Source organism: Mycteria americana, chromosome 6 (assembly GCF_035582795.1).
Source record: "Mycteria americana isolate JAX WOST 10 ecotype Jacksonville Zoo and Gardens chromosome 6, USCA_MyAme_1.0, whole genome shotgun sequence".
NCBI lineage: Eukaryota > Metazoa > Chordata > Aves > Ciconiiformes > Ciconiidae > Mycteria > Mycteria americana.
This window is the reverse complement of record NC_134370.1, coordinates 7,269,346-7,296,047: the sequence shown is the minus strand read 5'-3', so window position 1 is coordinate 7,296,047 and position 26,702 is coordinate 7,269,346. Positions and strand designations below refer to the sequence as shown.

The following is a 26,702-nucleotide window of genomic DNA, read 5'->3' as shown; positions in this document are numbered from 1 at the left end:
TACCTCCTTGTGCCTAGAGAGCTCTTGAGAAGTCACTGTGTGGAGCTGTGCCATGCAATGGGGCAGTGGAGAAGAGCAAACTGCTCCCCTACTCTGTAAGATGAGTAGCAGTCTACCATTAATAACTAAAACCGGTATCACAGAGCAGGCCAGTTAGCCTACCTGGCATACAGGAAAAACTGACTGGTACCTAAACTCAACTGAAGCATTCAGCAGTAGCCATGTGATGAATTGTCATCTTAATTCACCTGTTTGCCTGATGGACTGTGAAGGCAAATAAGTAGTGATGAATGTAGTGGCAGCAATTAGATGTAGCCACACTGAATTTTTTTTCCTTGAACATGTATCAACAAACCCAAGAGTTTACTACTTACAACTCTTCTGTTCCTCACTTTAAATAAATTGAAATTTAAATGCATATTTAAATGTTTTACTTATATTTGACTTCTGAAGCTAGCTCTCCATAATCTTTTTGGTCAGCTAGCAGCAGTCAGATAGGAAGCACTCTTGAAGAGTGCTCTGGAAATACTCTCCACCACTTGCTTTCGCACAGTCTCTTGTATTTGAAGCTTATGGTTTGAATCCTAGTTTTCTCTAAGTGGTAAACCTACTTACCTTTGCTTGAAGAAGCAAAATATATTGGTACCTAAATGTAAATGGTGTAGAATGCATCTACATGCATCCTGAATGAATGTAGGATGCTGGCCAGTATCTAACCTTGTCCATTGTTGCTTTCTGATTTTGCTCTACTGACAGCCTTTTCAAACACATTTTGTTTGCTAATTCAGTATATGACAGAAAGCAGTTGGAGTGTTGATAACACTTCAACTGTTTTTTTGCTTCCTAACACTCCATTGCAAAACCAATGCATCATGCAGGAATGAACACTATAAAATAATTAACTTCAAGGTATGACAATTTGTCTTCCTTTCTTCAAGGACCAATCCTTTGACGTTAAGAGTGTTGGATACATAGGTTCGATACACTTCAATCCTTCAATTCTTACTCCATGATTCAGATATTTTTATTTTCCAAGGCATTGATCGTAGTGAATATTGCACATTTCTTCCATCTACACAAAATCTCACTACCTCATCTGTTGTTATTTAAGCCTTATAAGTAGTGTACATATTGAAAGTGCCATTTGATGTCATCGTGTTTAATAGAGAAGCATACCAAGAGTATTTAGTTCCATTTTTAATTCTCCTTCTAAGGTGTCTTCTGATAATGGTGACCTGAAATAACTGGGCCTGGACTTACTGACTTTGGAGGGCCCTGGCAAGCGTATGAGTAGTAACTGTCTAAATTGTGTGTTACTCTCAACAGTAACAAATTAATTATATAGCTGATGCATTTTTAATAGTAGATTTACATGTAGATTGCTAATACAAGAAAATTATATATTTCTTATGAGTTTCTCCATTAGATACAATTCCACAGTCTAACCTCAGCAGATGTGGAATAGTGTCTCCAGATGCTCTTAATAATTTCCATTCCAACTTCACTGATAAATTGAACATTCCTTTGTACAATATAGTGCTACATCTGTTTGGCTACCAATATTGCTATGGGCTATGGCGGTCGGAAGTTAAAAGACTCTTTTTTACTAAATGCTTCACTATGATTGCGATATTTAATATTTTAATACTCTTCTGAGAATTAAAAGTATTAAATAAGTCAATGATATGGCAGAGTCACTGACCTTGCCTGCAGCGTGTCTTGAAGTCAGTTCTGCAAGGTTTTTCAAGTCTATTTCCTTTCTGTTTAGCTTATATCTGTGGATGGGCTATTTAAGGAAGATTCAAGATCAGTGAACTTCCTTGAGCTTAAGCAGCACAAGACATTTACAGCTAGTTTCAGATAGTGACATTCAGAATAGCGATAGAATTCTTGTTAGAGACCTTCAACGGTTATCAATGGAAAATAAACAGTTTGTCTAGTCCCTGTGAGTTTGTAGATAGAACAGGATGGGAATATCATGGTATGAGTAAAAGCAGGCACACACAAGGCATGTCTACACGAGTTTGCAAATGCCTGTGGGGTTCTGTCTGGAGTAACGGAGGTCACACAGAATAAGCGAAAGCCCCAAAGCCTGTTCGGTTATCACGTTTTTCCATTCATTGCAACTCTGCTGAATTCAATGGAGTTAGACCAACAAAATTGAAGTAAATGCCATGATGAGCCCAGCATTCAATTTTTATCTTCTTAAATATCATTTTATCTCCCTGTTGATTGGTGAATTGCCATAAGGCACACTAGTAATAGTAACTTTGAGGTTGGAAGGAGCCAACCTGTATTCCTATTTGAACAGGAAATATGAAAAGGAAATATGAGCAAAGGAAGAAAGAGGAGAGATTAGATTAGATTAGATTAGATTAGATTAGATTAGGAGAGAGTAGGAGAGAGTAGCATGCAAGAAAAGTAAAGACAGAGAGAGGCAGATAGATAGGCAAGACCAGAAATAGTATGGCCTGAGCATGTAAAGCGATAGTACAGAAAGACAGCAGAAAAAAAGAGTGGGTAGAAAAAGGAAAAAGAATGGACAATTATGAAATTCAGTAAATGTGCAGTAAATGTGTTTAGTTTTGTTTTAAGGCAAGTCAGCCATACTCACCATGTTGACTATGTGATTCAAAAGTGGTTTGGCCGCTTCAAAAAAAAAAGGAAAGAAAATTCTCCTGGTCTTTGGCAGAGGATAAGGTGACAACCTTCCAAACACCCTAATTTCCTTTCATTTAAAGTCTGGCATCCAAAAAATGGGAAGGTTGTCGTCATATTATGAGTGAGTTCATTTGAGAGCACGATGGTACACACAAGGGAAGCTGGCCAACAGAACAGGGAGGAAGAGAGGCCTTTTGCAGACAGTTTTTTTCCTGTGGGACATGCCTGCGACCCTCCAAGGGAAAATACGCTTGCTTTCATCCACAACAAATGTTCTCCAAGTGCTATACCAACATTTGGCAGTTGCAGCCAGGGTCAGCTCAACCCTTTATGTTGCCCAGGGCTGTAAATTGTGGTCTATGTAGTTTGCTGTGTGTGTGACTATCAGATGAGATCTTTTAATTAAGCTTGTGTCTGCTCTGCTTGGACATTGCAGCCTATATGGCATTTCTTATTAGGAGTAGGATGTTAAATGTAGTGTCCTGGCCAAATTCCAGCCTGGGTGTTTATATTCTGCTCACTTAAATGCCGCTGTTGGATCACTATATGAGAGCAACTGTGGAACTTGTCCTTTGCTAGTAATGAATACGCCCCTAAGACCTGCTTTATGGGGAGGCACATCAGCTCTCCTCTGAGGACCATGAATTCATGATTCACGTTAATAACGATAGCACGCACCAGACCAGACCTTGTGGATTTTTTTTCTTTTTTTTCTTTGTAATCTCAAGGTTTATTTGCTTACTCTTGCAGTATCGTTGATTTTTCTACAGCGTCAGTGTCCCTGAATTATCACATGATGTATCTCCAGCATGCTGCTGTGCCATGGGTCCACGTAATGGGTGAAGGATAAAAACCATATCTTTTAAATCAGGGCAGTTTCTCAAATGCATATTTCTTCAAGAGGCTTGTTTAGTCTGTTTCTGTTTTGCCAGAATGTGTGTTTTGAGGGAGTCTCCTCCTTTACCCGAATAAATCGTGATTCTCTTTTGCTACATCAATAGTAGTGGTTGAACGTGAGAAGGCTTGGAAGGTGTCTCCTACAGGTGTCTAAAAGCAATGAATAGTTATTCGTATTCTCTAAACCTTTCCACTCACTGGGGCAGGACTGCCTTGTTTTTCTGTGTTTATTCAGTGTCTAGCACCATGCTCCCCCTCATATGATCTTGGTACTGTGCCATGATTAGACATTAGCACAGTACAATAATCTTTATTAGTAATATGTTACAAATTAATAACAGGAAGAGTGAATGAGGAGGCAGGACTTCACTTTCTCTGCTTGGCTCCTCTGGGAGATTTGTTAGGCAGATCTCTATTCCAGCAAGGCAATTCTGCAAGGATGGAGCAGAGGTCTACTCCCCTCTTCTCTAATTCTCATATCAGTGAAGTAGCCACTGATTTCCCCTTGTAAAGAGGCTGAGTGGGGTACCCAGTATGCTGTACCCACTGCTCACACTACTTCCAAATGCATATGTAGGAGTGCTTGAGTATTCCCACTGGCGTTTCCCACTTAAGGCTGATGGATAACCCAAAGCATACCTTGATGAATTACAGAGTTCTTCCTCCACAGAGTCTGCTTTGCTAATACTTTTCCCTCTTTGCAGGCCAAAATCAGGTGTTTATTTCATTTTTAAAACTATTGATTGAATTATCTTATTTTCTAAGTGCAAAGAATGGTAGCAATTATTGTGCTGTAAAACAGTGGCTTGAATCAGCCATGTCAGGCATACTGACCTATTGAAAGGTAGCAAGATTCTGGGTTTCATGGAAGAGAGATGTGTGCCGTGGAGTGGAGAAGCAATTATAGATCTCATTAAGGCCAAGTACATGGGCATGCCATTTTATATTTCAGGTTTATTTTTACCTGGAACATAATTAATTCAAGAAGCTAGTTCCACAGGTTATATTTTTAGATAGTCCTGGGCCCAGCTGAGAACAGGAAAACTCATCATTTCCTCATAGTTGCGTTGCAGCAAACAGAATAAGAACAATCGTTTCTAAGGGGGGAACTAAAGACTCAAGCCTTCTTACGTCATGTAATTGGAGGCTGGCGTTCACACATGAAGAACACATCTTTATATGTATTCTGAAAACAACACAACAGAAATACTGTGTTGTAACTTGCATAACAGGTAACTCTGTTTCCCGTCAGTTTAGCGCACACTATTACTAGCAGAATGCAACACCATAGCTTTAATACCAAATTCATTGTGTGAACTAAACACACCCAACCAACCTCAAGTTGCCTTCAGATCCCTTGACTGACAAACAGTAGAGCTGAATGTCTGTTCTTCACAAGGGAATGGCCCCGTTAAGACGGTCAAAGTTATGTTAAGGTTGATGTTGGTCATGCAACAGGCAGTAAAATGATCTTGCCGTGCAAGTGCTACTTCCTACGTTTTCTTCTTGACTTCATCTCCACAGATGAGATCAGTGGAAAGGAAGATGGGGAGGGAATAGCATGGAGATTGCAAAACATGCTGGGAGAAATGTACTTTTCCATGCATGTCTTGCTTGCTGGACTGCACATTCCTCTTTCCCTGATGACAGTATTATGTGCTGGGTTTTGCTGGTAGCTAGGCAGCTACCCAAAGCAACAAATCCAGGTGCCAATGAAACTTTCCATTGACTGAAGTGGGTTCAAGGGCAGCAGTAACAACTCACAATTCAGTCTCTTCTGAGGCCACAACACAAGGTCCCATACAATATTTTTAATGGCAAATTATTCCAAAATCTCTCTCAAAACATAATCTGTACTTCATACTGCATATCTGTACCAAGGATTTAGAAGGAAAATGGGTTATTAGTACCTAATTTACATTTTATGTTTTATCCTTCCTGGCGAGTTAAAGCTGTGGTCAATGGTTCAGCCCCAAATGGCCTTTCATTACTCAGGCTGTCCAGACATTCATAACCTTATGAGTCCTTACCAAAGAGGCTCATATTTGTGCCAGAAATATTGAGAGAAGAGAGCGCTCATGTGGAATATGCATGATGTAAGAACTAAATGGAGTTCAAGGAAAGTAAGGTAATATTAATTCCTGATAAGCAGATAGAGGGGCTTAACTATTACAAATCATAAAATTATTCAACACATTGCAAAAATCTTATGAGGTCTCTCCTCTTTTTCCTCATATTCTGCTGGTTTATGTTTACCTATTTAGGCTGAAAAAAATCTCTGGAAAAGAAGATGCTTGTGTTTTGATTCCCATATAACCCTCAAAGATAGCATCCTCTTTGAATTTTCCAGTCAAGCCTTCGGAATTCAGTGAGACTACTCACAGGTCAAGGTCCTAAAACATCAGCAGGCAGGACAGAACTGGCCCTGTAACACATAATAAATAATAAAGATGCTCCTCCCAAAGCCAAACCTTCTGAGTAAGGGTTGCTGTTACTAGTGGGCTGGGTAGCACCATCCATTATTAACGTTGCCTAATAGTGCACATTATAAGATTAAGATTTTGCCGGAGTTATGTAGACTGAAATTTTCCATGCTGGATGTTTTCTGTGCTTTATTTTTATTAAAAGCAACACGCTGAAAGTGGGAGCCAGGATTGGTCAGAAAGACAAAGCAGCAGCATCAGTCCACTGAGGGAATGAGCACTGGTGAATTACCACCACTATAGGTATTCCCTTAAATATTCAGGCTAAGCGTGAGATAGTTTATTCCACTTTCAGATGGGGTTAGTTACATCGCATATTGCTGAGGGAGTTCACAAAGGTTAACTGTATTTTGCTGCAACTCATCTACCTATACATCCTCTTAGTCAAAAAGGAAGGAGGCTGTCTAGGGTGCATTTCAGGGAAGGATCCCATCCTGAGGATCTCTGAACGCTTTTCCCTCCAGTGAAAGAAACTAGCCACTTCAGACCGAGATGCAAAGTCTTAGCAGATGACTCCCAAAGGATGTCCACTTGGAGAGCTGCTGCAGAGCTGCTGGTATGCAGTAAATTCATATCCCGTTTGTACTGCTGCATACTCTCTTGCCTGTGTAGGACAAGTCCTGGGATCAGATGGCTGGGGGATTTGGGACCCATTATCTAGAAAGATTGAGATTGCATGTAGAAGCGGAGGGAACTTGCTCATCTTAGGGGAACGAGAATGGAGATGCAGTGCTGCTGGGGAAGATGGCGAGAAGTTAGGGAGGGAAGGGGAAAGAAAAAAATTGGGAATCATGGTCCAGAGAGACCCTAGAACTGCGGATGATCAGCTAATACAATTTACAGCTCCTTTCCCAGCTCCCAGCGGCACAAGTGGATGATACGGTGACATCCTTGTTTCAGCTCTGCTGGTATGGGTATCAGTATGGATGTCAACATGATGGAGTTTCTGTTTTGAAGAAAACTTAGGAAAGAGCTCAGGAAAAGCTGTGATGAAAGGACATTCTTCAAGTTGCCAAGTTGAAAGTTCCCAGCCTTTTGTGTGAGCTCTTCCTAATGAGCAAGGGCTTCTCTGTTGGCCCACAGAGCAATTTTTTTTCTTCAGTTTTCTAGTTCCTTAAAAGCTTAGGAAATTAAATATGCAAAAATATGTGTTAAAACATTACTATTTCTAGATGAGTACCTGAAATGGATTTTGAATTAAGGCTGCCTATACAGCTGAAATTCATAGCTCTGTATATATCACATGCTTAATTGTCTTCCCCAGGAGCTTTAACACAGTCAGTTCAAAAGACTGAGTTAGTCTGGGGATGAAACTGGGTTGTCTAATAAAGGAGGATAGAACGACTGACTCATTTATTGCATGAGGTAAAAGGTGTGTGATAAATTTAAATAGGGATTTGCAGCATCAAAGGAAATTGTCTCATGGCCAAAGCAGTTGAATAACACACCAGGGAACTGGACAGGGATACACTCTGCTCAGACTAGGTCTTATGTGATGACAGGCAAGTCGCTTAAAACGAGTTTTTCACAGTTGGCCTCTAATTGTGCATTTTTCATTTTCTGAGTAGCTGCCTTGAGATTTTGGGTCTCAGTACTAACATCTGCAACTGAAGCAAATGGAAGATTTGCTTTGAAGAGAGAGAGTAGCGTGTAAAGTTAAATACATAGAAAATCAAGTTGCACCAATCAGTGGATACTTTTTACCTTAATCTTCATATGTTTAAGGTCCCCATCTGTAAAACTGGACTAATGACATCTTCTTCGTCTCCCAGAGGTGGTGTGAAAATAGATCCATGAATTCATGTGAAGTATTCAAAGGCTACAGTGGAGAATGCCACAGAAAGGTCCACGGGGAAATGAATCACTCTGTCTTCAGAGCAGGCCTGACTGGTGCGCAGTAAATAAAGTCTAGGGCCACACATTGAACCGGAGGAGAAAACGAAATACTGAATAGCTGCTCATTAAGTAAGCACTGTCCGTTCTGTGCGTTGAATGAGGCGAAGGTCCTGTGGGAAAAACAGTTTGCAGTGATGTAATTAAAGACTGTACCAGAACGCACGCACGGTGAGGAATGACATTCAGGCTACGCGGGCAACATTAATTTGGGTTTTTCCTAGGTTTTGAGGCTTAACTTTGCAACCTCAGTCACGTTCCTTTAATGATTTGGGGTGCGTCAGTGTAACACTACAGCTGAATTCTTCCTTGTGGAATATTATGTCTTATAAAAAAAAATTCTCTAATCAAAAGTGAATGTGTTGCATTACTTCCTGTTCGCTTCCCATGCTGCTACGGTTAATTGCTTCTTTCCTGCGGGTGGAATGAAGACTCTTGAAGTCCAATGGCCTCAACCATGGGCTGCTTATTCAATGTGGCATGTAAGCAGCAGGGATTTCCTTGTCCCTGGCTAGAAACCTGCATACTTTACCTCTTCCATGCAAGTAGGATGAAATTAATCAGTGTTGGTTTGCTCAGCAAGCAATGAAATTTCAACCGCTGCAATGTCGGAGGAGGAAGACTCCTCAAAGGGGACCAGGAGAAAATGCATGAATGAGAAGTTCCTGCCAAGATATGAACACTACGCTTGAGTGTGTCTGAAATGTTGGGCACAGAGAGTAAATAAGCCCCATGACAGGTCTAGCCTAAATACCCAGCACTTCCATGGCAAGTAGCCCATACTTTCACCAACCTTGGCATCGCGACGAGGATAATATTTTTGCAAGGATGAACTGCACTCGAACAATGTCTCTAATGTTTCAATGTCGTTGCAAACATGCTTTCCTTTCAGATCGGCCATGTGGCTCTTCTTTTCCATCCCTTTTTTCCCTTTTCCTTTCATAGAAGTACATTTTATGTGTCTGCTGAAGAGGAAATCTCTGTCTTCTGTGCAATTCCTCGGCTCACCTGAGGACTCAGAAGACAGTGCACCTTAGTCCTGGGAATGTAGGTGTTAACCCTTAGCTGACGGTTCTCTTCCAGCCTAGCTCACTGTACTTAGTGTTCCCATATCTCACTCTCATAGGAGAATCTACATATCTCTGAGGGTATCATTTCACAGGGCAATCTTAACTTCTGTATTTTGTGAACTCCTTCCAGCAACCGTTGCACTCACTAATGAAGTAGCAGGAGCAGTTTAGCTATGCAGATGGGCCACAGAATATCGCTGGTGAAGCGACAGCTTGCTCTAAACATCCAAGCACCAAAAAGCCATATACAGCATCTACCCTACCCATTCTGGAGATCAGCATGAAGGTACAAGCGCAAGAGCCTACTCTTTTTGGTGGTAGAATTGAAAGGGCAACTAGAATCTAAGTGGCTGCCCCATAAGTGATCCTTTTCCCCAGGAGAAGGGTCCTAAGAGCACTTTATCTTTGAACATCACTTCACATTTATGGACGCAGAGCTGATGCTTCACACAGAGAGAAGATGGTGTCACCCAACTGATAAAAGGCAGTGTGAGCTGTTGCAGAGTTCCCACAGGTGGAAATAATCCCATGCTTATTTCTAGCCTGATCCACCCCACCTCCCTATACCTTCTTGATCAGAATAACTTGGGAACAGGTTTCTCGAAGGACTAGTGATATCTAGTTGTGATGCTGCTCTTGCCACACCAGTGCTATTCCTTGCCATGTGTCGGTCTGCTATAGAAGTTTATGAGATAACCAGATTAGATTTCAGTGGTTTTTTTAACACTCTGTTTATTTTACCAAGCAGTGTGTGCAGACCTCCTGTTGATATCCTTGAGTGAAGCAATGTCTGAGTGGGTTAGCACTTGGCTGGCATGGTGCTGGAGAACACTTCAGACATGCATTAGGATCTCAGTTATTGATGTATTTCTTCAGATCTAACGTGTACTACAAAGGCACGTTGAAGTATCGTCTTCCAAGTGAGAAGTAAAATGTCTAAATGTGTTTTCAGCATCTAAATACCATAGCACTAATTATGAGGTAGGCAACCCTAGTTGAAGTTCTTGTTAATTTTGTCTTCTGTCTGCTGAAATTCTTTTAGTAGCTTTGGAGGTGATAGTCTGGGCTTCTTGTTTTGCAGATCTGAACACCATTATTATGTGTTGCTGAACATTTGTGGTTGTATGTTGAAATTTAGGAAACAAAACATTATGGGTAAAGAACACTTTATAAGGGTAAGACATTATTCATATTACAGTGTGAAACTAAAGCAAGAAATGACGGAAAAAATGAAGAGATAAACTGAAAAAATACAAATATTAGAATAACCTTTAAGATTACAAAAGTTCTCACTTAGTTTCCCTATGACAACCCAGTTTTCATAAGAACAAAGAGGAATTTCTCTCTAAAATTGCATTTTTTTTGTAGACCTGAGTAAGCCTGTTTATGGTTCTTGTGTCTCGACACCAGCTGCCACGCTCTCTACATCCATCTCAATAATTTGGTATGAAGAGATCCTTGGTACTGCAAAGTTCTGTCAAGAAGGAGAAAAAAAATACTTTCCGTTGGCAATCCTCCTCTTGCACAAGTTCCTTTTAATGTATTTGGGGTTTCTAAATGACTTTAAAATCTCTTTTCCACTATTGACATCAATTTTACTCAGCAGCTCAGCTCCTTCATGCCCACTCAGAGGGGGCTGTCACTCAGCAGGCAGTCAAATCAGCCTGCGAATATAAACCAAGTCAAAGTCAGTGTCTGTATTATTACAAGTAGACCACTTGTACTTGGGCCAAGGATCCAGTCAAGTGGTAATTTGGCAGCATTGCCAAAGGTCAGTGATACCCCTCAAAATTGCTGAGGATCAATTATTTTTTTTCAGTGTATTAGTGTCTCTTTGATTATTTACGTTGATAGTTGAGCTTATTTTGCAATTTTTTAAAGGCTGGGATTGACAAACACTTAGAAAAATAACTTACCAGTGTAAGACTGTGGAGTTTTGTTGTACTTGAAGTTGACGGTTTCAAAACATCAGGAGAAAAATTGAAAGAAAAAAAAATTAGCAATGAAGTAACAACTAATCGCATCTAGTATTTTGTTAAAGGAATCACTAATAAAATGGCTGAGATGTTTAGAACTTGCAGTGACTATTGAATGGCATGCAGAGTTAGTAATCCCCATGAATAGTTTTATTATGTGCCTCTCAGCAACGTATGCTGCTTACATATGCATTCGCAGAGTGACTGTGCTGGTGGCTATATGCATTCTGCCATTTTATTGACCTGGTAAAGGTTTAGTCTTGATGGCTGCTTTGATTTCTACCTAGGCTAGTTTAGAAGTCAAAGAGTAGTTTTGCAGAAGTCTTTTCGTCTTAAGAAAGCGATTCACAAGATGTCTCCTTTAGTTTCCTGGAATCGAGATGTTTATTTTGTGCTATGTACAACAGCAACAGTTCTGTAGATTTCATAACCTTAAACATTCAAATTACAACTTTTACTGAAATTTTCTTTCAGCACATATTACTCAGAATATCACCAGGCAGGAGTCTAAATAACAGCACTAGACAGAAAATAAGTTCGGTATTTCAGTTAAAATCTTTAAGACTGGACATAAAAGTCCTAAATAAAAAAAAACCTCAGTAGCAACCTTCTTTGAGGACAAATCATCCAGTTCTGTCATCCCAAACCAAAGCAGAACAAAATGAGAACAACCAAGTGTTTGTTCCCCGAATTTCCCAGGGCGCTTCTGAGGTGAGCTTTCATATTTATTTGGGGGATTTTTTCCATTCCTCTGGCCTTGCCACAGAGACATTGTTGAAAGTCATTTAAGAAGATAAAGACAAACTCCTTTTCTAGTCAGGGTGGGGGTCACGGTTATGGTGTGGGCAGCACTTCCCCTGGGGCTGCAGAACAAGCACCACATTCAAGTGCTGGGAAATTTTGGTGATGGTGCATCTTCCGTGATCCACGTGAAGTAGTTTGGAAGTCCACCGTGCCCTGAATAGCTTTGTGACCAGCCGTGAAGACAACAGTTCAGACACTGCTCAGGAAACCTCATCAAAGGCATTGAGCCAGGGGCATGTGCTTTTCGAGTGTAATTTATGGGAATGGTAACCAGCTTACTACTAGTCATTTGAAGTTTTTAACTAGCAGAAGTGTAACGTACCTGTCCATCTGTCTGTCTATCAGTCAGTCCGTCTTGCTGCTCTTTTTTGCTTTTTGTTCCCTTTGCACTGTTATTCTAACTGGTAGCCAAATGCAGAGGAAAGGATGTCTTTAAGAACCTGGTACCTAATAATTTCAGTTAAAAAAAGATTTTAAAATATTCCTATTGCACATTCACAATCCAGATTTCCTGACGATTAATCATGGCGCATGCATTTCCACTGTCGTGCTAACGTTGACTGTGGAGCTGAGAGACAGAGTGAGTGTTTCATTCATGTAAATTGTCCTTGACAGAGTTGGGAAATCTAGGCTTGATCAAAGACCCACTGGAACTGATGGGAATCTTTCCATCCATTTCAACAGGCTTAAAGATCACCTTCATTATTTGTAAGAATTATTTGTTGTCTTTCCCTGCACCCCGTACTTCACGCAACAATATATATTTTTGCTTCTGTGATGTAAAGGGGCTCAAACATTAATGGCAAGCTCCATCTTCTCAGGCTAAACCTACTCTTGACCCTGCAGTATCTGCAGTCTGTGTTTGAACTCAGGGCTTGATTAGTGACTGACGTGGAAAGATGCAGTTGCCTGAATGAGTAACTTTTAGCAGATACAAGAAGTGTGGGAGGAGGGCTGGAATAACTCAGCAGAGTAACTCAGATTTTGTTAGGATGAGAATTTGTCTTCCATTGGCAAATACCCTAGTCTCAGGGCAGAGCATTTGCTCTTCATCATTTGACTGTGCTCCTGGCACAAGGCTGGGTGACAAAATGTCTCCCCTGAGACAGCTGAGGGTCCCTCCCCAGGCTCTGGACCCTACTCGTGTTTTTCTGTGCGGTGACTATATTGAGTTCACAGGATCTCGTTTGATCCTCCTGCTGCTGCTACAAAAAGGGTGGGTGGGTTGTTATCCCTCCTGCCAAAATCTTTGTCCAAAATCAACAAAGCCACATATGCGTTCTGGTTCAAGTACTCGTGCAAACATATTTATGCAACTGTTTGTGGGATTTGACTTGCAAATAAAATTCCATGAGCAAAGCTTCAATACAGCTGCTTTCAAAAAACAAATGAGAAGACCCATATATATCACCGAAGTGTATTTAACTGCGAATTTGTTACAATATTCTCCAAACATTTTTTTCCGTATTGGTCCAACTCTAAGGTTTGGACTGTTTCCATCTTCAGTGTAACGCTGCTGTGATGTGTGGATTTTATCCCGGTAGCCTAATACCACAAAAAGAGTGGAAATAAGGAAAGTTATACAAAGCAAACACTGTCTGCATCTGAATAATTACATTCGATGTTCGATGATCAGGAGATTAAATTCTGTTTCTTTTTAAAAATACAGCTGACAAGCAGAGAAAATTAAGTTGGCAGGACTTAAAACCAGTTTGGGGTAATTCCATTGTCTCAAGTAAGGTTGATTGCATTTGTATTTTTAATTAATTAAACTTGGATAGCCAATGCCAAAGCAATGCTCACTGTAACAGCATAGATGAGGGCCTCCAAGTTTTTTTGTAGAAAATCCTAAATTCAAGGGGGAAAGATCAACCAAGGCCAAAAAACGTGTTCTTCCCTGGGGCTTCATATGGAAGGTCTAGAGCTTTCTACAGCGATGAAGTGCTGGTTTTAACTGCAGACCAGGACAAGCTGCTGTTTAAAATCAGGAATCTATCAACCTGTTATCCTGTCATACGTTGTAACAATTTCCGTATATTATTAAAAATAAAGAAAACAGATGAAATATTTATTGTTAGAGGGAGTACGCTTTTGCCACCAGCAACACAACTTCATCGCGGCCCTTGGCTTCAGAGTTTCTGTCCTGCACCTGCGCAGCTCTGGCCCTGCCAAGATAAACACTCTCCAAGACAGGGGCTACGTCGTCATTTTTAATCTCGGTGAAGTGCCAGGTGAAGTTATGGAGCAGTATAGCGGTTAATGTATAAAAAGACTCTGCTGTGCTCTCTTGGACTCAATTTCCGCTCCGGGGGTTTGCATTGCAAGTAAATAGCAAGGAGCCACAGGGCTATCCAGTAGCACTTCGGGCTCACACACTTTAATATACTTATTCTGGCCATGTTGCTTTGAGGTAAGGCAGTGCTATTAGCCCCATTTTATAAATACAGCATGCCACTGAGGTCTGCAGGACGCAGAATATTAGTCGTACTGGTAACTGAATTCCCACGGGAGCCTGGATGCTTGTATTAGGCTTTCATAACATGACTTACTGCTGCAGTTCCTGGGAATTTTTGAATGAACAGAAATGAGGCATTTTTATTCCTGTCTTGTATTCTCTAACCATCTGGCTCGCCTCCCTTTTTAAATGCATTGCTGGAGACAGGGCAAATGGAGAGTCCTCAGCATTTCAACAACAGGTTTCAATATTAAAAAAAGAAAGAACCCAAACCCAACAAAAACCCAAACCAAACAAACCCAAAACCCCAGAAAAAAACAGACAAAAAGGACAAGAAACTTCCCTTCTATTGCTTCCTCCCGTTCCTGCAACATTCCCAAGTAGTCACCGTGAAAAGGAGATCCCTCACTGCCTTACTGTACGTGTACTTGGCCGGGTTCTACAGTTTAAACAGCGATATCCATGTTTCTTCATCAGAAATGGGACCATATTTTCAGTTTGTCAAAGAAAGAAACCTGGTATGTTTTTCACTGCAAGTGCATGGGTTCCCAGCAAAGTTTATGAAGTTCTGACTGGCTGGGACATCTCCAGTACTGAAGGCCATCGAAAAATCAGAAGGTAATAAGCGGGTCTGCAGAAGTGTTAACATGCCAATCTCGGGATCTTGCTTTTGAACACAAGGATTATCTTTTGTATTGAAGCGTATTTATTAGAGGTGGAAAACCATCTTTTGTAGAATGCGAGAGCTAATGTTCCAGCTTTCCAGATTATTCTGAAATACAAGAGCAACACAGACACTGTTAATAATGCAATCAAAGCAATTTAAACCCTTTTAAAGCATCCACAAAGGATCCTTTGACAAAAAGCAACTTTCATCAGCCTCAAAGACTAGGCAGTTTAGTATGTACTGTTTATTAAGTTTATACGTAGACAGTGGTAATTCCACTTTCGGCTGGAGAAGAGCAGCAGTAAATTATAAGACGTATTTATAAGCACTCATGTTAGACTTGCTGATTTTAAATGAAAAATGTGTTTATCTTAATATAGCTCTAAATGAGGTTATTCAATGTTTAAAGATGCAATTTGTTTTCCATTAGTACCCTGACTGGACACAAAACAATTCTGTAAACTTTAAAGGCTTTGGTCTTTTTTTTTTTTTTTTTTGGACAAAAAGAGGGAAATTGGTACTAGTGCACACTGTATGATGGGCTGTGAGAGTCTGTTTAGTTCAGTCATCCTGCATATTTTTTAATCTTGCTTTTAGTTCCTGCTTTTGTCCTCCTTTTCATTGTGTGCCCCTGTAAGAGAGCTTACATGTAGAAAGCAGAGAGGGACAAAAAACCCAGAAGTGGTTTCAGATTTGGACTGGGGTGGTTAGGATCTCTTTTTGCAGCATCCCCGCTAAGTTTGAATGAGGAGGGAGGCATGCGATCTTGGGACATCTCTAGCTGAAGTTTCCATCCATCCCAGGGCTGGTGGGAATTGCTTTGACAGGCCTCAGCCCCTTGGAAAAAGAAAGTTTTCCTTTTGGTGTGCCAACAGTCTTACGAACTGACTACTGGCCCCTTCTGGCTCTGATGCTGCTCCCTATTGTCCAGCTTGAGCGTAGGGACTGAGGGTTGCCTTGTGTTCAAATGCTTTCTTCCATGAGTTTGGTGTGCTTTCTGTTGTTCTGGACTAAAGCAGGCTAGAGGAAGAGAACAGCAGATAAATAATAGACTCGGAACAACATCTGTTTGAAAGATTTTGAGTCACCTTAAAGAAAAAAAAATTGGGAAGGGAAGATGAGTTCTCATCTTGGGTCATTGAGCATGAGCAGGACAAGAACAATTAATTCTTCCTACATCCGCTTTGGGGTTTCCAGGTGTTAAGGAGGGTTTTATTTGTTTGGGTGGTTTTTTTTGTTTTTTGGTTTGGTTTGGTTTGGTTTTTTTAGGCAGCAGAATTACATTGCATTTGGTTCTTACTCAGTTTTAATCCAGGCTGATTTAATGCCAAGGAGAGCAGAGATCCAGAGGCCAAGTCCAAATTTTACCATGCAGCAGCATGGTGCGTGTCTTCTTGACGATTCTTCAATGCATTTCTTTGAAATATCTTCTCTTGGGATTCCGGTATGTTAAAAAGGAAAATAAAATGCTACTTAATAGATAGTACGTAAATGCAATCACTGGCCACACCAGTAATGACCAAAAAACTGAAAAGATGTTCCTGGCTTTTGTAGGCTTGAATAGAGAGATTTAAACTGAGCTCATCCCTCCCCACAGACATCTACAGGAGGAAGCCTCACCAGCCGGTTGCAGGTGTTGGATTAGTAGCCCTTCAAAATGAGGGCTTCTGCCCAGAAACAGAAGTACAACTTTCCATAGCAGTCTCACTTAGACACCTGCAGTTTACACTGAATGAAACAGCATCAAAAAAGACTGGGGTTTCAGCCAAGAGTCCTTACCCAGTTTTGTAGCGCGCCACTAACCCATCAAACCCCACAGGTATATTGCAAATGGGAAAGAGGAGGAGAGACCTGGTCTCGCTGCAGACCACTGTTTCTCTCCAAAATTGTTACGGTGATATTTTGAACCAGAAAAAAAATGCTAGGTATTTAAATGGGAAATTAAGATGAAAAAAATCTTCCCAAGGTACAGGAAGTTTTTAATCTAATTAAAACATTAGATTTTTTTCCCTTTGACTTGAAAGTCAGAGATTTTATCGGCGGCAACTTTATTACCTTGTTTTGTGTTTTTCACTTCATCGATGGCATGTTTTGATCAGTATGAAATTTTACTAATAGGACTATTTTTCCTGGGTGTGTGCTTAGATACTTTTCAGAAGCTTACCAGAGTATCTGTCAGGGAACAAATTTGGCCATAGACTTTGAGTGGTGATGGCATTTTCTGTATGCAGGTGTAACTATGTGGGCATGTTCTGTGTACTGGGTGCTCTTTAAAGTAGCATTTCAATACATAAGCTACGAAGTAAAGTGAAAAATGAGTCAGTAGAATTTAGAATAAATGTTATTTATCTTTATTTATCTTATGAATGTTTATGATGGCATTTTGTATAATACCTTTTCTATATTAATCTGTGTCGTTACTCCGTTAGGAAGATAACAAATTAACTTGCGTGCGCACATAATTTGCCAGTGGTATTTTCTAAATAAAGAGTTTGGCGTCAGTGAGAAGTGAGTGCTTTCCTAGGGCTTTGACCCACCCAGCTTTTCACCCCCGTTTTGGGTGACTTTGCAGGTGTTAATCAGGATTGCGCTGAAGCAGGAGGATCTGACTACCAAAGATATCGGTCTCAGAGCTGTTTTAGTTACACTTCATCATCATAAGCATATGGTTTCACTTCCAAGTGTTTAACATTTCCATTTCCTCAGGAAATCATTCTTTCTATTTTTTAAACTTTTGAAACTGGATGGATATTTTTACTGGCAGGCGGACTGAGAGTGACAGGACCATGAGCCCCAGCCCAGGGGAGCCCTGGCTGCGGCACCGCCTGGCTCTCCATCCCCTCCCCTCGTGCAGCAGCTCGTGAGCACGGCTCGGGGTGCTTCAGCCAGGTCTCCGGGGTGCCGCACGCTGTTAAAACACTTCTGCTTTCCTTACTATAATAAAACTATCCACTCCTTTTCTCTGCTTTTGCTGAGAGAGGTGTTTTTCTTTCTCAGTCCACTCCAGGGCCCATGCATCCCAAGCATTAGTTGAGAGCAGACTCCTTTAGCTGACTTAGTGAGGCCAATGGCAAGATCAGGGCCTAAGAAAATATTTTGTGTCACCTACGAGGAATGAAAGCAGTTGCATCATGTATTTATCGTCTGTATTGGTATATCCAGCACTTAAACGAACATGACCGAGGAGTGGATGGCTCCAGGGAACGGCTCTGGCTCTTGTGTTTTCAGAGATTATTTCTGGCATTTCCTTTTTCCTCATTACAAAAGGGTCACCCTTCTCACGTGTTGGCCAAGTTATGTACCAGAGGAGGAAGCCTGTGCTTGCGTCTGCTTTATGTTTCATTTATCCACATATGTAATAGTGTTTAGCTGCTTGTTTTCTTTTCCTGCTATGCTATAAAGTACAGTTATTGGATGTGCAGTTTGCATGTTTATTTGGCTGATATCACTAGCCCTTTTGTTAGAAGAGCATCCTCTGCTACAGTGAGTGTCACCGTATCATAACAACTTTGATAAACTAACTGCATTTTGTAGAACAAGCGTTATCACCGTGCATCAAATAGCACTGTACAAGAGAAAATACAGGGCAAACTAGCTGATTAATGTACTTGCTCCTTTGCATTTTATTCCGTTACAAATTCAAGACAGTCGCATTTTTTGGACTGCTTGTTTAACATGAGGAAGCTTGCTGTGGGTTTGGGCTTTTGGAGGGATTGAGTCCTGCCATCAGGCAGGCTGTCTGCTACCAATATTCAGGATGTATATTTTATTCATACCCTCAGAACAGTTAGTTAGCCAAGGTAGCAGAAAACAGCATCAGACGGATGTAGTTCAACCTCCAGACTTCCCAGGAGACCTCCCTTGAGCTGCTCAGCCTCTGGCTTCATGCCAGCCTCTGGGACATTGTGAGTTGCTGTTTTGATCCACTCGGGCTCTTTCCTAACTCCTTGGCTTACCTTAGCGCTGTGCGTGTCTGCACATCCCTTCAGCAATTACCTCCTCACTAAAAAAGTTACTCAGTCAAGCGGCACAAGCTTGTACTGCTCACAAGGACAACCCCAAGGCTGCTCAGCGTCCCACTGGCTTTCTTGCTGTACGTCTCTGTGTCGTGATGTTCCGTGCTGGAGGCTCCAGCTCATGCAAACAAACCAGTGCCACGGGCTTGCTGCTGATAGTTAGATAGGCTGGAGGTCAAGTTAGGATTTACACACTGATTTCGATCCAGTTTTATTTGCTAGAGGGTATCAAAGCATTGCAATCTTCTGGATAGATTGAGTGATATCCTGATCCAAAATGGACTGGCAATGCCAGCCACAAAGTGGTGCTGGTACGTTGTTCCAGACTGCTTCAGAAGACCCGACCAGAGCAGGACCATACTGAATTAAAAGCACAGTCCAGCTAGCCCCAGCGTGTATCTCCAGCGAGCACCTTGTAGGTGCTTCAGGGGCCAGTTTCTGAAGCACAGCCACACCTGCACGCAGGCGCAGCACTGGGCACGCACCCTCCTTCCTCTTACAAGAGGCAGCCTTGGGTGCTCCTGCCCGCCGGCCACCCAGCTACAGGTCAGCAAGTCCAACGTCTCGTACGGCATTTGCCGTTCAGGAGGGATGTCCTGGTTTTGCAGGACATGGTCCCCAGGGCGCAACCTGTGCGAGCCCCCCATGAGCGAGCCCTTTGGCTGGGTGCCTCCGCGGCAAAGGCGAGCTCCATCGCAGCCCTGTGCCTGCAGATGTTCTCCTTGGAGTGGATGGAGCTGAAGGGTGCAGCGGGCCAAAGCAAATGGGGAATAAAAGACACTGCGGGAGCGACTCCAGGCCTGAGAGTGAAGTAACCAAGGCACTGACAATTTGTGTGGGTTTCATATGTCTGTTTGCAGTGCTATGTTATGTGTTTAGAAGCTGGTTGTTTCCATAATAACAGCAAATGCCATATGGCAGCGAGGAGGGTGGTGAGAGGAACGCTCAAGGAAACACAGTATGTTGTTTGACATGTGTGTGCTTCTAGAGGAATAACGTGTCTCGAGCAAGTACTGCTGCTCCAAACAGGCTGGGGGATTTGCTGCTCTCACCAGAAAAATATCCAAAGCCCTCGGGATTTGTACTGGTGCAATGCCAGTTAATGATGCCCGCCCTTCTCCCATGTCTTCCTGCAGATAGTCCCTATGATGGGTAAAGGACCTTTTGCTTTACTGGGAGTGATGGTTCTGGATGCACCGGCACAGGGGAATGGCATTTAAACATAGCATTTAAGGGGAAATACAGTTCTGCAAAGGAGTGCTGTGTGAAACTGAAACCAGCTAGATGCCATATGCTCCATCCATGCGTTAATGCTCAGCGAGTAAATAGCAGAAATTTTGAAACCTTTGAAAATACATAGTTTGCAATAACTATTTAGTAGAGAGTGGGTTGAATATTTCCAGAGATTAGGGGCACTTGAGTGCGTATCTAGGAAGCATCCAGAAAGGTCTCCACAAATTCCAGCTTTTCCTACCCTTTAATGTATGACTCACATTTCAAGGACTTGTAATTTGCCCCCCACATTCCCACAAACATCACCAGTCTGAGCGGTACCTTTGCAGAGTACATATATTTCCACCACAGAAAAATGTGAAATTACTTTTTCATAATAGCTGAATGGCTTTTGCGGGACTTTTACCAACATCAGCTCAATAAACTTGAGCCTCTCTTGTTTGAGTCTTAAAGCCATTAATTATATTTGTATTTGGATACCTGAAACGTGGTGGCGGGGAGAAGGCGGCAGTTCTGATTTGGGGTTGTAGTTCTGCACTCACTTGCAATGCTTTAAACGCCTAACCAACCCAAAAGGCAAAGCTCTTCTCATTTTCATGCTTCTCTTCTTCTCTTTATTGCCTCTAGAGAGAGATTACTGCAGCATATGTGAAAAGCAGCCGATCGGAAGGCTTCTCTTTCGGCAGTTCTGTGAAACTCGACCTGAGCTTGAGTGCTGCATTAGGTTCCTTGACTCGGTGGTAAGTCAATTCTTGTGATATATTGGGGTGCTTCGCAGCGCTCTCCTGGCAGAGGAGACTCCCCAAGAAATCACTGTTTCATGGGACGTGATTTTGTGTCTAATGCACCTGAGCAAGCAGCGGACAGGGCTGTCCCCGTCAGCATCCCAGCAGCATTGGCGGTGGAGGGGCAGCGCTGCACACAGGGTCGGTACCGGCCTCGGGGACCGCGAGCCACTGGAGCGGCAGAAGGACAGGCACCCAGCACAGCGCTGGCGCAGCCTCCCTTCGTGTCAACGCCCACGCAGCTGAGCTGCTGGGGGTAATGTCTTTTGATGGGGGTGAAGCCTGCAGTGCTGGGAGGCGCTGGGAGGAAAGGGAAGATGATGAATGGGCTGACAAGAGAGGACGAGGAGTATGATAATATTAATATCTGTCTCTTACCAAGCCATCAGTAAGAATTAGCACTCTACCATCAGTAGAATTCAGGGTGACTTACAAAGGGATTACAAAGGGTAATTTTCAAATAGGAAAATAGAGGCACAAGGTATAGAAGTGGCTTGGCTGAAGTCACCAAGAAACAAATCTGCTCCGTTTTCCACCCCAGTGAGCTGTCAGTTAACCTGGCCACTGAGCAACACCCCCTGGCCCCGGGGGGCCCTGATGCTCTTTCCCAGTCTGGCAGCACTTGGCCGTGCGTAGTGCCAGCAGGAGAAGCTGTTCACAGTGGGAAAGTCTCTCAGTGGCTTTCTTGCTGGGAGCCTGCGGAAGGGTAGGACGTTGATGAGCCAAAAGGCTAAATCGTACCAGAGAGGAAGATGAACTTGTCACTGCTGAGCGTGAGTGGCCGGGGGGCTTCGCTCTCTGGCTAACACTGACAATCAAAAGCAAAACGATGCGTACCAACAGGAATAAAATTTTTTTGTTTGTACCATGGTGAAGCTATTCTGAAGTACAGGGAGATGTGAAGATTGCACTGAAATTGTAAAAGTAAGAGTCTGGGAGAGGACGCGTCGTCACTTAAAGTTTATGTTAGTACTGCAGTATCTACAGCAAATCTACAGCATCACAGGAAGTGTTGGACAGAGTCCTGTTCAAATCAGTTTTAGCTGGTCACAACTTCTACCTGATATTCCTAGCACTGGTCGTGATTTTCCCCAGTGAAAGGTTTAGCCATCGAGGTACGTGGAACTGCTGCATCTGACAAACGCTCTGTGCAGCTGTGCTCAAGGCCGGTAGGCAGGAGGACATTTTGGGTACCCTGGATGCGTTTGTCCTGCACCGAACCGGCATCGTCTAGTGAGGTGTCTGCCACCGATGAAACACCACGCACCCATCTGGGGGGAGGCATTCCCGCAGAAATGCCACCTAAGGTGTGATGCCCACAGCCCTGAGGAGACGGGCGATGGCCATCCCTCTAGGAAGCCACAGAAATCCTTTGGGAGACAGCCACAAAAGACTGCTTCCAAGGGGTTTTAATTTCAGACAGAAGAGACAGAGCTGTCCTTAGTTTGGAGAGGGTTAGCGAGGCTCTGTTCTTTTCTCACGCCTCCTCTCAGCGGCAGGCGTCACATTTCGGTTCCAGCAGCACCCAGGGGCTGCGGAGAACAAGCCCGCATTGTGCGAGCCCTGCACACGCCTGGCAGCAGGTGCTCGGGGTGTTCGGGTTAAGCTGACAGCGGTCATAACATCTGGGCGAAAGGAAACATTGCTGTCCCCCGTGTGTCCCCAGTGCCACCAGCCCCAGAGCACCGCGTGATAACCTTCGCTGCAGCCCTGCCCGGAGCCTCTCCCAGCCTCTCCCAGCAGCGCCGGCTGCCCAGCCCACCGCCGGCTGCGGGAATTGAGGCCACTGTGTCATTTCATTCTCCCGAAGCCCTGTGGAGCGGTGCCAAGCACTGAAACTCCGCGTCCTCCCAGCATCCGTGCAGCACAGGCAACACCGGTCCTGCGAAAGCTTGCGGTGGGACTGGCTTTGTTTTAAAGTTCCATCTCCGAGCAATCCCGGACTGATAACCCCAAATCCTCTTGCGGGGGTGTGCTTTGCATCCACCCCTGGGTTGCTTTTGCAGACTGGAGCTGCCCTGCATACTTTTACTGGGCCAGTGATCTGTTCCCAGTTCGGCTCAGACTGGCAGTACGAGGATTTCATGACCAAAATGCCTTGCTGTGTGGAGGTCGGAATATTTACTCTTTCTCTCTTCTTTTTAACACTAATTAACAGCAGTCTCCTTTGTTTATTGATTTCGAATTCTGTCCAAGCTTGCTCCCAGCCCATGAAAATCCCTGTATTAGGCAATTAGGTTGAGCAACACGGCCCATAGCCATTAAATTGGATGATTGCTACTGAAATTCGCCCAGTGGGGTCACACTGTGTTGAGTAGTGGGATTCAGGCCAAGTGCTACGTTAGGAAAAAAGTCCTATAATGAGACCAGAAGTTTGACTTTACAGCCCTATTCTGAGACCACCAAGAATGTGAAACCTTTTGGAGACCACCTGCTGTAACAAGCCCCAAGCAGAAGAAGCCAAGAGCCTCCATCTTCTTTTGACTTATTTTTCTAACAAGAGATGCAAAACTTAGCTTTTGTGTAATATCAAATAAAAAGAAAAAAATAATAGAGGAAAATATTCAGCTGTTCTTGAGAGGCTCACAGAGCTTTTTTGCGCATTGGGAGGTAGGACCACCTCTCTTTTTCGGAGCACAGCTAAGTGACTTTACCAGGTCACACAGTAAGTCATTGGCAGAAGACAGTAATTGATGCCTCCCAATTTTTAATACAGTTTTATAACCAGTGCATTCAACTGCCTGAAAAGAAAGCAGCAATCAGGGCTTCTGGGAGGAAATGAGAAGCTGAGTCAGGCACTCAACAACCTACCAACAACCTCCATTCCCATACTTATGTGAGACCAAGTTTTGCAAGCTCTCTTTCACACCTTTGCTTCCAAAGACTTGTAAAATCAACCAGACCTTGCAGGCCAGAATACATAAAGAGAAAAATAAAATCCCCTCTTTGCTGGACATTTATTTCAGCTGTTGGTGAAATAACTAACCTGGTCTGAGGTAGTCTCCTGCAAATCTAATTATAGCAGCATCTGGGGTTTTTTGTCTGTACAGTTAAACAGTTGTTAGGCTGCTTTCTGAAGAAAAAAGGATTTGTATCATTAAATTCTGCATGCATGTAGGGGTGTATCTGTCAGTTCCCTCTGAAACCTGTGAATACCTTGGCCAATTTCAACCAATAATTGAGATTAAAGTGCTCAGAGGCATAAAGTTCCTACATGTTTTCTGAGAACGGTGTTTGGGTAATTAGCTACAATCTGTCAATTGTAAAACGGACTACAAGGATACGTGGTTTGTAAGCAGTAGGCCCCAACATTAAATGATAAAAGCGATAAAAACGAAGAGATGCAGAGCTTTGCAGTGCAGCGCTGGTGGAGCTGTGGGTGTTTGGTTCCCATCACTGCTGTGGGACCAGTAAGTGGCCATCAGTGCGGCTGGCTGGCTGGGAAATGGGGCAACAGCAACCCCTTCTCCTAGCCGGTATGGTAAGACTGTAAGGACAGAGAGCCATCGCTTATTACAGATACTGTGCAAACAATTTCATGACAGAGGTCCTGACTTGCCTAGATGAAATATCTAGTGAGAAGTACCGATGGCTGCAACTTGTGCCTTTGAATGCATTGCGTACTTATCTGTGCGCATGTAAACACAAAGATTTCCCATGAATAGTTCACCAAACCCTTACGTAGCCATTCTGATGAAGAAACTGTGCGAACATAAACTATTATCATTAAGTGGAAATGGCTTATGATTAAATCAGCTCCCCTACAAGCCCTTAACAAAGAATTCACGCACAGCCCTAAAGCACACTTTGCTGTGCTTACAAATATTTTAGTGACATCATACAACTTTGGAGCTGTTGAAAGACATTAAAATAAAGTGCTAGGGGATATGTTTCCTGTGCTGAAAGGCAGATCAGTGAGGAGGGAATCTGCTAGCAAGACGCCTTTCCTTCCCCGCAGCCCATGCCTCTAGCACAAGAAGGCGGCAGTTCAGCAGGGACCTCTTGCCCCTGTCCCCTTCTCAACAGCACATTCCCGAGGTGCCGGCTCCTGCCATTTCCCTCTCCTCTCCTGTGATTTTTGTGTGCTGTTATAATGAAGACTTTAGCTTCTGGACTCCCTTTCCTACTTCATCTACTCACACTCATAATTTTTTTTTTTTTTCCAGGGGAGGGCTTTTAACATTTTAATGTGGACGAGATTTAGATTGACTGGAGGAGAACGTGGCTAATTCTGGTCAAGGAGAAAATAACCTGACATTTTCTCTCTAACCTGTACGATGTTATTTCTTTGCACTGAAGTCACACAGAAATACTTCCTCTGGAGGAAAATAGCCCCACTGCCTCTCCAGGTTGTTTCTGCTTGGGCTATCCGGGCACAGGGGCTGGGGTGAGAGGCACAGTCTCCTTGGGTGGACTTTTCAGCTGAACGCTTCACTAGACTTTACACTTATCTGGAGTAAAAGGATGAGTGAGCATCCATTTAATGCCATTTGTAAAAACCCTGTCTTGCTGTTAGGGAGATTTCGTTTGGTTAAGTCCCTTACATGGTATATAAACCATCTGTGTATGTGTGTCTTAAAGCTGTTCAAGGCTTTTTCCATCAGAAATGCCAGTTTGTTGATATCAACAAACTCATTAACTCAAAACGTGTTTTTAAACAGTCAAAAGGGCTCTTTTTGCCCTGTGTTTAAATATGAAAAATGTGGTTTCAAGTTCACTTTTCATTTAGAAATGCAAGTTATTATGAATCCCAGCTGTTTGGGTTTTGCCTTCCAATTTTCAGTCACAGATTTTAAATCTCCAGCGGAGGCAAGTGCAAGGGCGGTCGCTGGAGCACAGAGCAGTAAGAGGGCAGAGCCTGGAGCCCGAGGAAGGAGTGAGCAGGAGCTGGAGCAGAGAGAGATTGCGGGGATAACAGAGGAGGGAGCTGAGAAAGCCAAGGTGTAACGCCGGTAGCCTCCTGCAGATGCTCAGAAGGTGACTCCACTGCTCCTGACTTATACCAAGAAGCCGAAACCGCTCTGGTGGGAATGTCTGTTCCCATCTCCGTCTCCTGGTGGGTATGAGGGACCGACTCCTGTGGCCATGCCACGCTCCCACAGGCAACCAGCAGCTACCTGCGGTGGGAGAGAGTCCTCCCGGATCTGCAGAGAGATCCCTTCGGCTCCGTTTTTCAATTTTCACATATTTTTAAGCCATACAGTTTCAGGAGCTCAAAGAATATTAAGATGAAAATCAAGCACTAGATAAAACGGTGTCGTTTATTAAGGTTGCTGGTACGCGTACCCGCTGGGTCCCCAGGCCATTGCCCTGGCAATGCCCTCCATCAGTCACAGGCACCTTCCAGCCCCCGAACCTCTTGCTTGGCTGTCCCTGAGCCCACAGCCCAGTCCCACAGCCAGCCACAGGCTGGACATTGCTCCCTTTCCCAGTGGAAGTGCGTTTTCCCATCCGATCTCGCTCAGCCCATCCCGAGGGCGGCTGCTCCGAAGGGAACGACGCTTTGCACCCCTGTGCCCCCATTCAGCCAGGGTTGCTTCTAGGGAAGCAGGAGCCACTGAAGTAACTGCTACCTCCAAAACAGCAGCCAAAAGAGAAGTTAGCAACAAACGGCGGCCAGCCCACATCCTCTTGCCATTTGGACTGGAGGATCCGCGCCTGCCTGCAGGAAGAGCCTTCCCTGCAGCTCGTCCCATGCAGTCAGGGTGATCGTAAATCCTCCCCTCATTTATGAGCTATGAATAGGGCCCTGTCTGACCTAA

At 43.3% G+C, this 26,702-nt stretch overlaps 1 protein-coding gene across 4 annotated transcripts in view; it reads left to right on the top strand.

Moving 5' to 3' along the window:
• The window catches only part of GRK5 (G protein-coupled receptor kinase 5), a 348,710-nt gene that overhangs the window by 86,952 nt on the left and 235,056 nt on the right, over positions 1-26,702 (top strand). For 3 of the 4 annotated variants that reach the window (XR_012776121.1, XR_012776120.1, XM_075504447.1), the window contains exon 3: positions 20,783-20,895. Coding sequence is in view for 1 of the 4 variants with exons in the window: in XM_075504447.1 (XP_075360562.1) it covers positions 20,783-20,895 (113 nt within the window). In the remaining 3 variants the exon portion in view is untranslated. Of the gene's footprint in view, positions 1-20,782; positions 20,896-26,702 lie in introns of those variants that run through there. The other variant, XR_012776122.1, reaches the window with a different exon arrangement.